Consider the following 18178-nt stretch of genomic DNA (forward strand, 5'->3'; position numbering starts at 1 on the left):
GGCAGCAATCACAAAAGGTTAACTAACAACAAATTTTTCTTAAAGGGTTATTACTTTATGATATTCATATAACACATGAAAACTATATATATATATGAGGATTAGTACGTCAGCCATGGATTTAGGTACATGATTGATGTTAACATAGTTGGCGTGATCTTTAGATAAAAGTTTGTTAGGATTTTACTTCTCCATTACAAATGCAATATTCTGCAAATAATTTTAGTAAGTTAACGTGGTATCAACATGATCTTAAATTTAGGTTAAATTGTCAGATACAATATTCACGAAAATTATTTCATGGGAATTATCATTTTCGTACATAAAAACTCGATTTGTACGTTAATTATGACGAACTATGGTTATTATTAATTTTAATTGTGATGATATTATGGCATAAAATGGAAATATAAAAGTTCATAAGAACTAAATTTTAAAAAAATTAGTAGAAATAAGTCTTAATGTTTGAAAATACCATATAGTTTTTTTTAAGACTGTAGCATGCGGTTAAAAAATAATACACTATAATAAATAATAAAGACATTTATTCTTTTCTGTAGTTGAGATATTTAATATTTACCCAACATTTGATAACAATTGTTCGAATTATTTTGTTCGTCAAAACTTTTCTGAAAAATCTATTTTCTCTATAAGTCTACTATTATTTTTATTCCAATTACAATTACAAAGCATCTTATTGCAAAAAGATATTTAATACAGGTCCAAAAAATCTTATCAGATACCAAATGTATTTTGGAAACTATTACAAATTTTACATGGAGATATGAGAGAACATGTATAAAAACATGACACACAATCTATTAAAATCAATCATTATTAGTGTTGTGTATTTTGATGATATATTAGCGTGAATTGGCTAATATAAAACCTCATGCAAAACTATTTAGAAATTAATTTTCTCAGATAAATAGTAATATTTATAATCCAGCGTATGACATATTCGAACAAATAAACTATTTGAAATATAGAAAAAATAATTTATAGTATTATTCTGTTCAAACTTTGGCATAATGTTTTACAAATTAAATTTTTTTATTGGAAAAATAATAACAAATATTCTTCTCAAATATAAGTTTGTACATTAATTATTTCATGGGTGTTATCATTTTCGTACACCTAAACTGGATTGGTACATTAATTATGAAAAACTATTTGTTAATCTATTTTAACAAATTATACTTACAGTAATCATTTCCTACATAAGCAATTTTAAAACCTCAAAAGAATATAATTTGAAATTAATTATCTCGATTCGGTAGGAATAAGTGTGATGATATTATCTTGATCAATGCAAACATTTATTCTCATCAAAAATGGTATTGCAATAGTTTATGTTATATTGAATTCTCTTCCAAATTGTATGAATATGAAAAAAAATTGGAACAACAAATGGAATATCTATTGCAACTTTATCATGGGAAGATGACTAAACATGGATTCCAAAATAACACATAATCTATTAAATACAACGGTTATTAGAAATTTTCACCTCTGATGATATTATGGCGTAAAATACAAAACTAAACGATCATAAGAAAATATTTTAAAATAAATTAGCTCGAATAAGTCTTAATGTTTTAAAAACAAATGTTTTTTTTAATTTTAAGCCTTTACCATAGGGTTAAAAAATTAATATAATACAATCAATAATAAATATATTTATTATGTTCTGTAGTTGAGATGTTTAATATTTAATAGACATTTGATAATGATTGTTCGAATTACTTTCTTCGTCAAAACTTTAGACATAAATATAATAAGTCTATAAGCCTATTATTATTTTTATTAAATTACAATTACAAAACATCTTATTACAATAACATATATAATACACCTCCAAAGATTTACAAAAGATACCAAATACTATTTTTAAACTATTGAATGCTTATACATGAAGATATGAGAGAACATGTATAAAAAAATGACACATAATCTATTAAAATCAAAATTTATTAGTGCTGTGTATTTTAATAATATAAATAGTAATTTTATAATCCGTATTCAGGGCATATTCAGACAAATAAACTTTTTGAAAATTAATCAAAATTATTCTATAGTACAATTCTGTTAAAACTACAGCATAATGTTTTCTAACTTAAATTTTAATATTGGAAAAATAATAACTTAATATTCTTCTCGATTGTAAGTTTGTAAAATTTAAATATTTTTTCAAATACATAATTTGAATGCATACTTAAAATATGTAATCTTATTTAATATTTATAATTATGTACCTAACATGTAAATTTTATTACATCTTTTCCATTAAATAAGCACTTATTGTAATTACACATAGAGAACCGTGTTGATTGACTTTTGTTCACTTGTCAAAATAAACCCTTGCATGCAAAAGACCATTCTCATCAATACTAACACCGAACAAAACTCCAAACTCGGCACAAACAATCGTCAGGTGACTTTTGATTTTCATCATTCTACTCAACTCATGGAGGTATGTATACTCTGTCATTCAATTAGTAATGTGATGAATGTAGATAAATCTTTGTTTTGTGTTAATTGAATTTGATTTGATCAATCTTGCTCATCTTTGTTTACATATAAGTATTCTGAATAGTCTACATTCATGATGCTATGAAATTAGTTATTAACATTAAATAGATTTGTCATTGTAATCTGATGAAAAGATTGTGTATTGATTCATATTGGATATTTTTGTATACAGTATTGTCATATTATATGTTGACTTATATGTTGCAAAATCATTGTAAATAGGGCTGTAATTCGAGCCGAGCCGAGCCGAGTTCGAGTTTTTTGCAGTCGAGTTCGAGCTTTTTTTTTATCGAGTCGAGTCGAGCCTGAAAATAATCGAGCCTGAATTGTGTGTTCGAGCTCGGCTCGGATAATACACGAGCCGAGTTCGAGCAGTTCGCGAGTTTTCGAACTTAACGAGTTTTTTAACGAGTTTTCGAGTTTAACGAGTTTTTAACGAGTTTTCGAGTTTATCGAGTTTTTCACATATTTTCGAGTTATCGAGTCCTTATCGAGTTTACCGAGCCTACGAGTTTATCGAGTTTTTAACATGTTTTCGAGTTATCGGGTTCTTATCGAGTTATTCGAGTTTTATTTTTACCTTCATAAAAATTTTTCTTTTTTGAAATTTTGACTTATAATTTAAAAACATTAGTTTCACTATTAATAACAATAAATAAATGTTCAAAATAACATACATATGTTCTGAGGTAAATCTAACATATTCAAATACATGTATAAACTAGAAAACAAATAACAACACCTTTGTTAGTATAATTTTTCAAATCATCTATTTTATTAATTTTGTTTAACTCTATCTTCATATTTCTTAAAAATATACTTATTTTTCTATATTGTATATTGTATATATTATATATATGATAAATAAAGTAAAATGATAATTTTATTATTGTCGGGACTCGGGGGAGAATAGTAATTTTTATCTTTTTTAAAACAAAAGTACGCAATAGACATTAAATCATTAATAAATAACAATTACATATATATTGAAATTAAAATATTTTTTTGATAATCATATTTGCCCTATTTTGTGTACAATGACAATAAAGAAGGCTTTATAATGTCGGTGGCTAAAATATTTTATAATTTATATGTATAATGGAATAACACAATTACATATATATTGAGAAAAAATAAAAAAATATTTAAATTAAATAATCTTTATTAAGGTTGACCAAAAAAACACCATTAGGTAGAAAAAGGGACAATATATAGGAATGCATCTGAACTTTGAAGCAACCGATTGAAAAAAAACAAATGCAAACATTTTCAAACAAATAAAAGTATGTAAGGGGTCCCCTCAAATATACACAAAGTGATGAAAGGACTACCAATATCAAAATATATATACATATCCAGAAAAAATTATCAATCATGTAAATAACAAATATAGAAAGACATAAGTCATATTAATAATATAAGTAAAATAAAATATCATTAATCATGTAAATAACAAATAAAAATAGCATCAAGTTATATTAATGGAAAAAATAAAAATATAGAAAAAAATAAGTAATATTAATAACATAAGTAATAACATATATAAAAAATAAAAATATTAATAAAATATAAAAAAATTAACCGAGTTCGAGTTCGAGTCGAGTCGAGTTCGAGTTCGAGTTTATCGAGTCGAGCTCGAGTCGAGTTCAAAAAAACTCGGTTCGGCTCGAGTTTTTAATCGAGCCTAAAATCTTGTTCGAGCTCGAGCTCAATAACGAGTTCGAGTTTACGCAAAAGGAAGTGCTTGTAAGCTTCTTCTCTATTTTGAATCTAAAGGAAATTACTGGGGTCACATATTTGATAAGACTGGATGTGAGATAAACTATGTCAAGCCTGAAGATCCAAATCTCTATGCGGCAAAGAGAGGTAATACTGTCTTCTGCTCTTAATATTTGGTTACACATTGGAAAGCCGATCTTAAGTCATGATCGTTATTAGACTGTTTATATACATGATCAGCCAATGTTGTTGGAGCTGGAGTTAAAATTCTAGTTGAAGCTACTGAGAAAACAATCTATGATGGCATAGTTGTAAGTTATTTTTTCATTAACTTGTAATCTGTTATGCACATGTGCTTTTTTTTACAAAATATAAAAATATAGGATTAATATGATCTAACTCCTATTGCAGGATATTCCACATCCTTTTGTGGCACGATGTGGCAAGCATATCCCATAAGTTGTTCTCTACTGTTTCCCTTTGGATACAATGTTTACAGGTTATTTTTGCGATTATGAGAAGCGGTTCTTTAGTCTCTATAAAATTCCAGCAAAACTTAGCCTCAACATGGGAGATTTTATAGTGTTCACAAACTGGGAAGCTGGTCGGTTTGATGCTTTCATTTTTGACAAAGATGAAGTGCAGAAGTTGTTTGAAGATCAGACCCCAGAGGCTGGTGAGAACTCTACTAATAACAAAATTGTAATACAATATGGTCATATTAATTGACAATAATTGCTTACCTTACATAACTTCTTTTTACTTGATTAAAACATGATTGTTTGACTACATTCTTTCACACACATCTAAATCTTGAAATGATCTTTCTCTTGATGCAGAGAATGACCAGGAAACACTTCAGGGATAATGCAATGGAGATGAATTGGTCTGAATACATCTCATTACTATGCTTGCATTTATGCTACTTTTATAATGTTTATAACTTATGCTCTCGGTTTCAAGACATGTAATGTTCATACTTTAGCCAATTGTTGTGGCATGGATTTAATTCATAGACGCAATGCGTACATAATGGGATTTGTATGATTGGCTATTACTGGATTTAAATATTATGTGATAACTATTGGGTACACACGCCATTGGGCATATGTACTAATTTCTTCCATGCTTTAATTAAGGTACTTACCTAATCATAACATAAATTCATGGCATAAAAATAAAGCCTTTGTATATTTTAAATCTGTTCAGTTACACTTGATTTGTTAGACACTAATATGGGTTTGGTATTGTTTTGGTACATCATTAGCTACAAATCAGGGATACTTTTAGTTAATGAAGATTTCCAACTAACCACGTCAAATAACTTTAAGGTTATGTTAGTATGACATAATCCCAAGTTCTCCAAAAAATGGGAAAATTATGTAGTCTGATCAATATTTTAATTTTGGAAATGACATAACAAAATCTTTACTTAAATAATTGTTGTATTTATCATATTCTTATTTTTTATAACAAAAGATTGTGTCATACAATCTATCTTGGACTATATACCACAATAATGTCATTTCCATGTTCAAAATATATATATTACAGATCATTGTCATGTAACTTTAAACAAAAGGAAAGAACAACAATAGAGCATTCATTATCAAGGCTAGAAATAACATAAGTTCAACTATCAAAGGTTTTAATTTTGTACTAAAATTAAATAAAAGTGCAACACATCAATCACAAACACCACCCAGCAAAATCTTGAATAAAAGTAGCTGAACTTTGCAATGACCACAACTTGAATTCCAGATATGTGACATGGTTAAGCGTGCATGATAGAAATCACCTTCTTCACTGTACTTCTCCTTAACAGTCAACTCACAAAGTGAATACCAAAGCTCTTCACCAAAAGGATTCCCTTCAGTCCTATTGATCGGGTCTTTATTTATTGCATTTGGACAAAATTTAGAAATAAAAAGCAGATTATCTACGTCCGATATGTTCCAGTATATATCTTTAAGCAAATAAACAATGTCTAATAACTTCGATTTAAGATCAAGCATTGTAAGAATATGAGACATTTCTTCAACAACCTGATCTCTTTCATATGGTCTGTAAACTGCTCTAAAAAACACATAACTAAAATAAGATGGGAAATGATTAATGGAGAGAAAAGAGAGAGTTTCAATATTATGATCCACATTGTTGCGCATGAAAAACATTTGAACCGAGTTATAAAACATAGCTTGCTCAACTTCCAGATAAATGGCAAAAAGAATGAAACCATGGAATTGGTCACGCCGAACTTCTAAATAATGATTATGGTACTGGTATAGAGCATCCCAGTTGAGCTTCTGCAACATCTCCTTAACTTGTATTCGGCTAGATTTGGTATAGTAGGCCATCAGAAACTTTTCGAACATTTGAAAGCTATCAAGATCGTGTATTAAGAAGCCAAACAATATAGACATAATGTCAGTATTGACGGTGAAAATGTTAAAGTTTGGCATGATGAACTGAAGAGAGTATTTTGGGCAATAAAGCACAATTAGAATTTTAACTGACTGTGATAAGATCTAGAAAAAAGGAAATGTGCTACAACTATTATATATGTAATTGATAGCACACTTGGAGCTGAGCAAGTTTGGGAAAAGATAAGATGCTTTATGTATTCCAAATATTGGAGTTAACTGCATTGAATGTGAATAAAACCTTTTCATTTCCTACTCTACTTTGTAATTGTTTAAAAATATGTAAATTCAGAAAAATGTATTGAAACAATGGGGTCGCTTGGATTATTGGAAAGGAATAGTACATCATTATGACTTGTAGTAATAAAAACAATTTCCAATATATATGTGCCTTGTGGAAATCAACATAATCATGCCTCGAATTGATAAACGTGTCAGTAAGAAAGATACAACTTTATAGATGTGGGTCAAATTTAGTGATGGACAATGCATGTAACATCTAATCATTATCTTTTACAAAAAACATTTTTCACAATTATAATAATTATTTGCATTCATATATATAACCAAAGTTTACAAATTTGTTACATATTCACATATACATACTTAACAGGAACAATCACCAACCATTGAACATGCTTAGAAATTCACAACATGTCCATCTTGAACAGGTTCAGGGTCATTAATCTCAACATCCTGAAATCATGCTTGTGGAGGGCCAAGACCTAAATCCATATTAAGAAATTCTTGAATGTTGTCAACAGGCCGGTCCAATGTCTGCAAATCGTGCAGATTTTGTCTACCAATTGATGCCAGATGTCTTGCAACAGAGTTCCTCTGCGGATGTACCAAATTAATTTCATAACAAATGTTAGGATCATTAAGATGTGAAAGGATACATCTGAATGTACTCCTAGTATGTGGTGTTATTCCATCCTTTCTGTAATACTTGCATTCACGGTAAGCCTGGATATTATCAGTCTCAATGATAACACGTTCGTACTGGTCTTGAAATGCTCTACGCATTCCTATCAAAATAGCCCATAAGGCACTATTAAGATTAGTTAGGCCTGGAATAGTGCCATATGTTAATCGAATAAGAAGGCCATTTGAATCTCTCACAACAACGCCAATGCCATTTCTATTCTGACCTTCAGGAGCATTCTGAATAAACTCACTGTGAACATTTATCTTCATCCAACCTTGAGCAGGGAATTGCCATACACATTCAACATGTTCCATGATTTATGTGTTTCTTTGGGTTTAATCAAAGGTTGACAGAATAACTAATCTCAAATGTAATGACACACTTCTATAAATACAAAATACAATGGAAAGATGTGACTATTGGGGAATGGCTACCAATTTGTGACTTGAAAAAAACTAACTTAAAACAGTTATACTTATACTATAATACTAACTTGAAACAATTATAACTAAAAACTGCTTACTAAACTTTGGTGTTCCCATTACAATTGTATTAAATATGAATAACGCAATTTGACAATAATACGAAATAAATGACAAAAAAAAACAAAACGCATTCTTCATTGATTCAAATAGGAAAAACAAACTTTCAACATCAGCAAATCAAGTTTAGAGTTCAATGTTATAAGGAAATTTAATAATTAAAAACTGAGGAAATTGGATTGCCAACACAAATGCTGCATCCATGCCAGATAAAAGATGCACATCATCACTTCTCCTGTAATATTAGAGCATAAATTGTAAGAGACAATTTTGATAAAAGATTAATTGAAATACTATTATTGGTATTTACCATTTTTATCTTCTTACTGACGGTTTTGCAAGAGCCTGGTGTCTTTGAACTCTTAGCCTGATCAAATGACTATAATAGGTAAATTTAGTAAGTATTGTTTAACTATATTCCCACAAATGAAATCACAGTCATTTATGAAATGTTTTCCATACCTCTGACAAATTAAGGGGAGGGAACTCAACATGATTGGATGATTCAGTATTTGACATGGCATACATGTTTGAATCATACATGTCCTGGGCTTTGATGATGAATTTCTCAGGATCATCGTTAGCTGCGTGAACTTCAACAACAGCAATAATTTATTCCCCCTTCATCTCATGCAAAATTGCTGGAAAGACTTTATCAGCGACCTCTTCCTGTTATTGTACTTAAGACATTAATGTTTTTTGTCTGTATTGCGAACAATTTATAACCTCAAATCAAATTCTAAAAAAATCATGGATTTAACCTTTGTCTGCCATAAAAAGGATATAGGTCAAAAGTAGTTGAATTTATTACTAATATAATGCTAATGTGCATTCTACTATCATTTGATCTTATTGCATGCCTGAAGAGTTTAATGATATTATATAATTTAAAAGTACTAATGTGAAAACAAATTTGTCAATTTCCAGAAACTACCTGATAACTTTGTCAATAGTCTTCGAGAATCTATTCCTAGTAAAGTAATTCTTGTACTTGCTAATGGACGTGAAACCTATGTGAATTTCAAGAAGTCGGAACAGTCTCTCTATCACATGAAAGAGTTCAACATTGATTGTCGAGGTTTGTTCAGTTCCACTTTGATTTACTCTTATAAGGGCTCTGGGAAATTCTTTGTGATTTGTTTGAAGGATGACCTCTGCGAGGTTATATACTTCAAGAATAGGACAATTCCACGCGGCACTTTCTATGATCAAGGTACTATAAACAAACTTCATAAAACTCTTGTTGAACTACTATGATAAAAATAAAGTTTCTTATGAATGATATGTTTTTTCAGATTTAAGATGAAAGTTCCTGGTGTTTCTTAACAATCCTGCATCTCAAAATGGAGAAATTGTAAGAACGCTATTTTCTGTCGAAGTCATTTATTTTATGTTTCTGATATTTAGGTTAAAAAAAGTAGATTACAGTGTTATCGGCCATATCCACTTGTACAGAGCCTATAATTCTGTGCACTTTAGTAATTTATCCATTTATTAGTAAAATATAAAAGCTGGTACTTTATTAATCTTTGATCTTTGATAGCCAATTCCTGCACATTTCTGGAGAGCATTTGGGAAGCTGCTACCACCTAAAGTCCAATTCTATATGAGAAATGGAAGTCGATATGAAGGAACGTGTTCCAAAACTGAGAGAAAGATGTATGGCATTGAAGATCTTATGCAAGAATATGGTTTAAGCGAGACTGACAAAGTTTTGTTTACCTACTTTGGTGAAAGAAACTTTTTTGTTATGATATTTGATAATTCAAATGTGGAAGCAATGATGCTTGACCAAGATTCCGAAAGTTCAGGTTATATCTACTATACAAAGCATGTAATTAATTTTAAACTTACATATTCATTTTTTTAAAAATTTAATGTTATTTATACTACAGATTCAGAGATGGAGATTGTTGATGAACCTGTTTAACTTCCTGTTAACCTGGAAGTTGATGTTCACAACAATGAGAACATGACTTTTACCCATGTCATGACAACATCCAATGTGGACAACACATCTCATGGAGTGGTACGAAAATATTTTATAAAATTTTATAACACAGTTGCCCTATTTTTTTAATACTTTGACTTGTACTTATTTTTTACATCTGTATTGTAGTATATCCCAAGCTACATTGAATCACCAAATGGACAATGGATAGCTGGTGACATGGTAAATTTGAGAACTGCTGCCGGGAGTTGGTATGTTGGTGTTGTCAGATCGGGGAAGATGTTTAGGTTTTCAAGTGGATGGAATCAGTTTGTTAAAGACAATGAGATCTCATTATATGAAATAGTTGTATTTCAATTATGGGAAGAAGATCAGGCTGTAGTTTTTCTGGTGACTTTCCCACACAGGCCTTGAGATGTTTTTTCCCATATAAGCAGCTTTAAGACTATGTTTTTCGGTTCTGTTAATGTCTCAGACTACTGTTTCTCGTTCTCATCATGTTTTTCTAACATGTTAATTTATTATGGTTGTGTAACTACTTTATTGATTCGGGAACGTTTTGTTGGAATTTAATTACTGGCTTTAAGTTGTTATATTTTTGTAGAGTAGTTAGAAATTATTTTGTTTTATCGTATGTTTACAATTTCTGATTAACTACCAAAAAATATAAAGTCATAAGTTTAATAATTGGTTATCTAATAATAATATCGTATGTTTACATTTTATCGTATGTTTATCGAAAAGTTTGATTGAGTACTTGTGGAGTATAAATATTTGGTCAATCTTTTATATCTTAACTTTAATAATTTGTACAATGGATAGAATTAAAGAAAACTAAAAATAGGATTCTAAGTACCGGATTACATAGATAAATATATGAAGCAATCCTTAATAATGATATAAAGTACTGAAAGAAATTATTATAGAAATTCTGGAAATTGAAAGAAACTGGATCATAGTACGTACAACTTGTCCGATCTGCAAAATTCATTTGCATCAATTCTGGAAAACAAAGTTATGAAAGATGGAATATGATGATAACAACATGATAATGGTCATTATTTAAAACGAAATTCAGAAATGCTAAACACCAATCCAATCCAGCTTTCTTACATAACATCAAGCAAAATAATTGAGTGATAAACTGTTGTATTACTTCTCCTGCAAATTTTATCAAATTAAAAATTCTTAGAATATGACCAAAATAACAGAAAAAATTTATTGAATATAGGTACTTATTAATATATTTTTACCATTCAATTTATATCAAATTGTAATGTAACTTAGACTTACGCCAAGAACCAAAACCAATATGTAATCCTTTAAATTTAACGTAGAAAAACAACTTATCTTACAACTTATGAGGATAATTAATGAACGGAATGTAAGTGATTTAATGCAAAAAAAAACAAAATACAATGCATAAATGTATCTTACCTTTTTAATTTTTTTGGTAACTGATTTTGCAGAGCCTGGAGTATGATCAATGGCATCAAGATCGACAGACTAACACAAAAATAATTACGCTTTATAAAGATTTGTTGGAAGACTAAAAGTTATAAATTTATAATGGTTCGAGTATCATAACATAAAAAAACCAAACTTACATTAACGGAAAAGTTGATGGAGGAAGATTCTGATATATGTGCAGATTCAGATGGACTTGGACTCTGCGTAGTCGTATCAAATATGTCATTTGCATCAAATATGGTACTATCCTCAGTTACATTTGCTTTGTTCAACTGAATAATAACAGTGACTTCCTTTCCAACCAAATCTTTAACTACCTGAGGAAGGCCTTCTTCAGGAGCCTGAGACAATGTAATAATTATTAAACACTTTAATTGATAATTTAGAACATTACATTGGATCTGCTTTGTTGTAATGAATTTATACCTTCTCAAAATCATTATACGATTTTGTTGCACTTGTGCCAACAATCCTTCTAGCAGCTCGGTCCATGAACATAACATTACATAAAAATGTATCATCTTCGGCAAGGACCATGATATGAAACCTGAATTTATAAAAAATTATGTGATAAGTATTGAAAGTTGACTTTAATACAGAGTAAAGCATAATAAATTTTTGATATAACTCTAATTTGTTCTACCTTTTAGGGGCAACCGGAATTATGCGAAGGCAATTATTACATCGAAATCTCCTGTCAAGCCGCTCAACCTCTTGTTGACATTTGTTACAACTGTAAAACCACCATGCTACATCCTCATCCACCTTAACAATTGGGAACGTGGTGTATATCCTTTTCTGTTTGAAGTGAAAAAAGTTTAGATTTAAAATAAATCATATTCAATATGGTTGTGTCGTGCAAATTTTATAAAGGTTATAAAACCTTCAAGTCATCATATGTCAGCTTTTCATTGAGATCCGTTAATGTCATTCTTTCCATAAAGGTTTGAACAAATTCAGATTTTTCCGACTTAAGATATTTTTCTATTTTTGACAAATATCCCTCCTCCTTCAACCTACAAAGGTAAACATTGATGTTTATTAACTCAGCCTCCTATCAACTGTTATTAAACATGCAAATGTGTTGTAATTATGTAATTATTATAATTCTTAATCGTAGTAACTCATCCTCATATCAGTCACAGATTCATCATCTAGGTTGAGGTACAATTTTGAAGATGGCAAAGTTTCGTTAGAGGTTCAAAATCCTCAATAACTCCAATTACATCTAAATTAAACAGAGCAATATATTTAATTTAGTGAAAGATAAAATGCAGTGAAATATTAAGGTACGCATTTTAAAAAAACTAATAATATGAACCAAAAGAGTATTATATTAAGGTCACCTTTAGCAAATTCAGGCTGTTGTTGTGGCTGATATTTGCTGGCCTCAGCAAAAAGATCACCTAAATCCAGAAATTCGAATTTGTAGGCAGGAATCATGTCATCGTCTTCAACAGTGGTGACCGTAGTATATTGTGAAAATCTGATGCATATATCAGCTTGTGCAGGCTTCAGATTACCGACAACATCTTTCACAGAAAATTGGTCAAAAACATAAACGCCTCCTTCAATCACCGGAGTTTTGAATCCATTCCAAATATTGGGATAAGCAAATGCATGGACGTGATTATTCTAAAATAAAAAAAGATGTTATATTTGGTATACAAAAGAAGGTAGGATTTTACGTAATACCATAATAAAATTTTACAACATAAGACTTACATCATCATCAAGCAGAATGACATTATATCCTTTGACTGATCCATTCTCAGAGCTAACGCTGGTCCACATCCTAGTTACTCTAGCCTTAATCTTCCAATTGGTAGTCGATTGATCAAGGTCTTCAATAAGATTGAATACTGCAGACTCCATTAAAGCTTTTGTTCAAGTCAAATAAACAAAGTGTCAAGCATTAACAATTGAGGAATTAAAGCCTACAAAATATTAACAAAAATTGACAGCATGCACGATGAAGAAATAATGATAACATATTAGATCATTTCGTACCAATCAATAATGTTTTTAGAGAGAACAAATTGAGAGGAAACCTAAAGTTTTATTTTTAGTGTCAGAGTATGTTTGATGTTTATCTCATGGCATGAAATTTAAATGCATTTGCAAATGATATATTCAACTTGATAGGTTATGATTACTATTCAAACTGGTAAATTGATGTTAATTGATACTCTATTTTAACTGTATGATAAAGACTGCCAACAATATGGTCCTGATTGATTATCTAATTATTCATCAATTATCTTATTCAATATGGTAAGTTGATGCTAATTGATAATTTTTTTAAATATGTATGATAAAGACCGACAACAATATAATCATGAATGATTATATCATTAATCATCAATTATCTTCCTATCTATTCAATATAATTCTTGAATATATAAGTATAATTTAGATGTAACGGAATATTATATTTTAAATTTTGAGTTAACTAATTAATTAAGGTTAATCAATTAAATTAATCCAATCATCACAATCAAAGTGTTATTGATTCCATTTTTTTATTAACTTGTATATTTTTGTTCATAACTCTGTCTGTTTCTCTAATTCATTTAAAAATATGCATAAGATATGAAAATGATATGAATATTTATAACAGAATCTGTTTAATTTTTTCGAAATGGAATTATATATAAAAAAAATTCAGAACTTTAGAATATACATATTAAATTAATATATTTATTTAAACTGTTGAGTTGAGATAATGTGATCAAAATTGTTCCAACATTTAATAAAGACAAATACTGAGAGAATTATGTTTTACACAGAAATTATAAAATAATCCATAGCGTGGTAAATAAGTTTAATAAAAACAAATACGACAATGCGGTTGAATCAGGAAGTTTATCAGTATTCCAACAATTGAAAAATGACATGTCTCATCAATTTAATAGAAATGCAGTAAAAATAAAATGTCTTCAAGCTTCGTTGACGGGAATGGTTCTGCAGCGTCAAATTTGGATTTGTCAAATGTCCATCAACCTATATTGCAAAGTATATAAAATTATAAGCATATATATGAAAAAAATGATGTAAAAATCAAAAATATATAATTTATATTTAGTTACCTCTGTTTTAAATAAAAGACATCATGATAATCAAGACTGACAAAAAGCTTTGTTGACGGAATATTGATGATCTGCGCTCTTCCTGTTTTTAAGAGCGAAAAATATATATTATTTAAGAGCTGGAAGAAATTATATAACTTATGAGAAGGCTTACAATTTTAAAGGTTTTTAATATAAAAAAAGACATTAACCTCGATACATAAAGACTCTAACAGATGCCAGAATCATAATATTGGGTTCAATTTCAGTAACTTGGTACAATGATTCAAAATTTGTTGGCAAAGAACCACTAAAACACACTTGGATGGCCCTCCTAAAATGAATATAATAAAACGTCAAACACTTATGGATGTTCAATAGTGTTAATACGTAAAATATGAAAATTGGATGATGGTGTAGTATTTTTATAATTTTCAAAAAAATTATTGAAGAGTCTTACACGCCATCTGCAATTCTGAAGCGTAACACTTCCTTTTCACCAAATCTTGTCATAATAGATTGTACTGGTTGCAGGAGTTCAACAATTCCAATAACATCTACAACAATATACTTAAAGTTAAAAACAACAAATTATAAGCAATTTGTTTTAAAATTTTATACGCAATACCAGTGGAATAAATAGGAAGCTCGTCGAGAGCAGAACAATGAAGAGAATTATATATGAGCGTCATAGGAACCAAATCAAATTTATGGCGCGGTATACTCAAAATTTCCTCAGGTTTCAACACCGCCACAGTTATGGGAAGAAACATGATGTAATTTGCAGAATGTACAGGCCTCAAAAACCCAGCAGCTGGAAGAACCTGGACATTTCTGATGCCTAACAATGTGCCAGGATGAATGATAAAGGCAAATAAATTCCAAAGAGCTGGTGGAACAATTGCAAGTATGTGATTATTCTGGAAAAAAAAGAAAATCTTAGGATAGAGGCTGGAAAATACAATCATAGATGTGGTATAAGTCATATAGTTATTCAATCAAACCTCACAGTCCAATAGAATAAGATGGTGCCTGACTAAAACACCTTGTCGATTAGTTGATACCCACATTCTTGTCACACGGACCTTCAAAGTCCAAGCAGTATGATTACCATCCAGATTGGATAAATGATGATGGTCATGCATATCTGAGTAATGAAAAAGTTAATAGATGTTATCAAAAAAGGAGTATGTTAAATGTTCATATCAACAAATAGGTAATGAATTGTAATTATACTTGGATGTTCTGCCATATGAACTCTGAAATTAGTTTGCGAGTTGAATATATAGCAAAAAAAAATCCGAATGTGTGGAGCGTTTAAGACAATCGACTATAATTTTAATAAAGATATACACTATCTTTATAGTTAAGGTGATATGCTGATAATTAGTCCATGAAAATCTCAATCAATAGATATCTATTAGAGTTGTATGATGATCCTTAACAGCTTACACTAATATTAGCATGGAAAAAAAGATTGTGTTAAAATAGAAGATCAATTAGTAACATAAACGTGATATTAAACAAATATTTAAATATGAGTTAGTTATCTGATAAATATTGTTTTTATCCCATAATCTTCTCTTATTATCACAATATCTCCTTATCAATATAAAACATATCACATCTAATTATATTGAGAATTTGATATGCATAAAAAACTATTCGAGAACCTGCATTTTACTTCACATATGAGCATTAATAACCAATATGACCTGATGTAATTCTAATTTAATAACAAATAATTTCTCAAACTACCAATTATAATAAAATGATGAGTAACTTAGTCAGGATTGTAAATGTGCAATACAAATAACTAATATGATACATTCTCATCATTTATGCTCGGTAGGTTGTAAAATACTTCTTCATAGACTATATTTGATGTAATATTTGTGGTGGTACCATCATACTGTCGATGAGAATGTGGAGACCTTCTGGTCTTGTAACTCTTGAGCTGGCAACGTAGACATGACCATGAGAAAACACTGCTCTGGGAAGGTATAGACCAACCGTGTCAAGTGATTGGCCCTGGCTCTTATTAATTGTCATTGCATAACAAGTCTGGAGTGGGAACTGAATTCTTTTAAACTCAAAAGGCCAGCTGGTATCTGTTGGAATCATCTTTATACTCGGGATCAAATGTTTTGACCCAACATGGGATCCGCATAATATTTTACACTCAATACTATTCTTCTTGCAGGATGTCACAATCATTTGCGTGTCGTTACATAATCCTATAATTTGGTTTAAATTTCTCATAAGCATGACAACGACGCCAACTTTGATGTTTAACTCGTGCTTAGGAATGCAAGGCATATTTAATGAGTTCAGGTACTCTACTGGAAATACTGATCTGAAATCATTATCTTCATCACCAGCATGGTCAATTGAATCCTGACTAAGATATGTGTGTAGAGTTCCAGGAATTTTCTCAAGAATGCTGTTATTGATGTCGTCCACCACAACATTAGTTGGTGTTAGGATAGCTCTTGATCTTAGATAAGAATGTGAAGACATGTTTTTTAGAAAATCCGGGTAAGTAATTTTAAAAAGACTTTCTATAGGATTTTGCATGGTATGAATAACATATTGATCTGGAATCTTTATTAGCATTTCACCGGTGTTTGCATCAGGACTAAAGTTCTAAACTTTACCATCGCCAACTAAAAGCTGCCATTTACTGAAATCCGCTATAACCTTATTCTCCATTTCTGTATTTCCTGCATGAAGCCGCATATTTTGCTTAAGTAACAATACTTGGAAAAATTCCCAAATCTTTGATTTATTGAGGGTGGAACCTACTACTTCATCTCTGGATGCCTTTAAAATCACGGGTAAAATCTGCCTATAATCTCCGCCAAAAACTACTGTGATACCACCAAATGGCTTTTTTGCTCTCCTTTTGTCAATAACAGACATTATATCCCTCAAAGAATGGTCAACAGATTCAAAGGTATGACGATGTTGTATTGGCGCTTCATCCCAAATGATCAAATCAGTTTGTTGGATTAATTCTGCAATATCGGTTCCATGTCTGATTTCGGCTGTACTGTCCTGATCAAGTTTCAAAGGAATATGGAATCTTGAATGTGCAGTTCTACCACCAGGCAACAATACGGCTGCTATTCCACATGAGGCAACAGGAAGCACAATCTTTTCTTCTGAACGAAGGCGACAACATAATGTGTGCCACAGAAATGTCTTGCCGCATCCTCCACTTCCATATACAAAGAAAACACCACCTACCTTATTATAAACATTTTGTATGATAGAATCGTAAACGTTCTTATGTTCAGGGTTGAGCATTCCATGATTCTTTTCATGCAAAATTTTCAGTTCTTCTTTATCATATGAAGTTTCTTCTTGGAGTAGTCTATTAACAGCATTGCTAAAATAAACTTCACTTGGAAATGGCATTGTCGCGTAGCCCTTCAAACTCTTCCCGATGTCATTAAACAATTTTTCAATTTATGCGGGCAAAAATATATATGAAGTGTTATTTTAGTTTAAAAGTATACTACATATAATATCTAAAACAGAAT

General features: G+C 30.1%; 2 protein-coding genes across 2 annotated transcripts; both read right to left on the bottom strand.

Annotated features, from left to right (window-relative positions):
• Nucleotides 1-11247: 11247 nt before the first annotated feature.
• Nucleotides 11248-13440, bottom strand: LOC141664778 (uncharacterized). The gene is made up of 9 exons (XM_074470734.1): nucleotides 13291-13440; nucleotides 12887-13200; nucleotides 12449-12581; nucleotides 12209-12363; nucleotides 11992-12112; nucleotides 11703-11906; nucleotides 11533-11601; nucleotides 11389-11415; nucleotides 11248-11256 (listed from the first exon to the last, which is right to left on the bottom strand). Exons 1-9 carry the CDS (start codon nucleotides 13438-13440, stop codon nucleotides 11248-11250), a joined length of 1182 nt encoding a protein of 393 aa, XP_074326835.1.
• A 3839-nt stretch (nucleotides 13441-17279) lies between these two features.
• On the bottom strand, nucleotides 17280-18053 carry LOC141664779 (uncharacterized). Its single transcript, XM_074470735.1, has one exon. The coding sequence runs from the start codon at nucleotides 18051-18053 to the stop codon at nucleotides 17280-17282; it is 774 nt and encodes a 257-aa protein (XP_074326836.1).
• Between the last annotated feature and the right edge of the window lie 125 nt (nucleotides 18054-18178).

The sequence above is a fragment of the Apium graveolens genome, chromosome 6, assembly GCF_009905375.1.
Source record: "Apium graveolens cultivar Ventura chromosome 6, ASM990537v1, whole genome shotgun sequence".
In the NCBI taxonomy this organism is placed as follows: Eukaryota; Viridiplantae; Streptophyta; class Magnoliopsida; order Apiales; family Apiaceae; genus Apium; species Apium graveolens.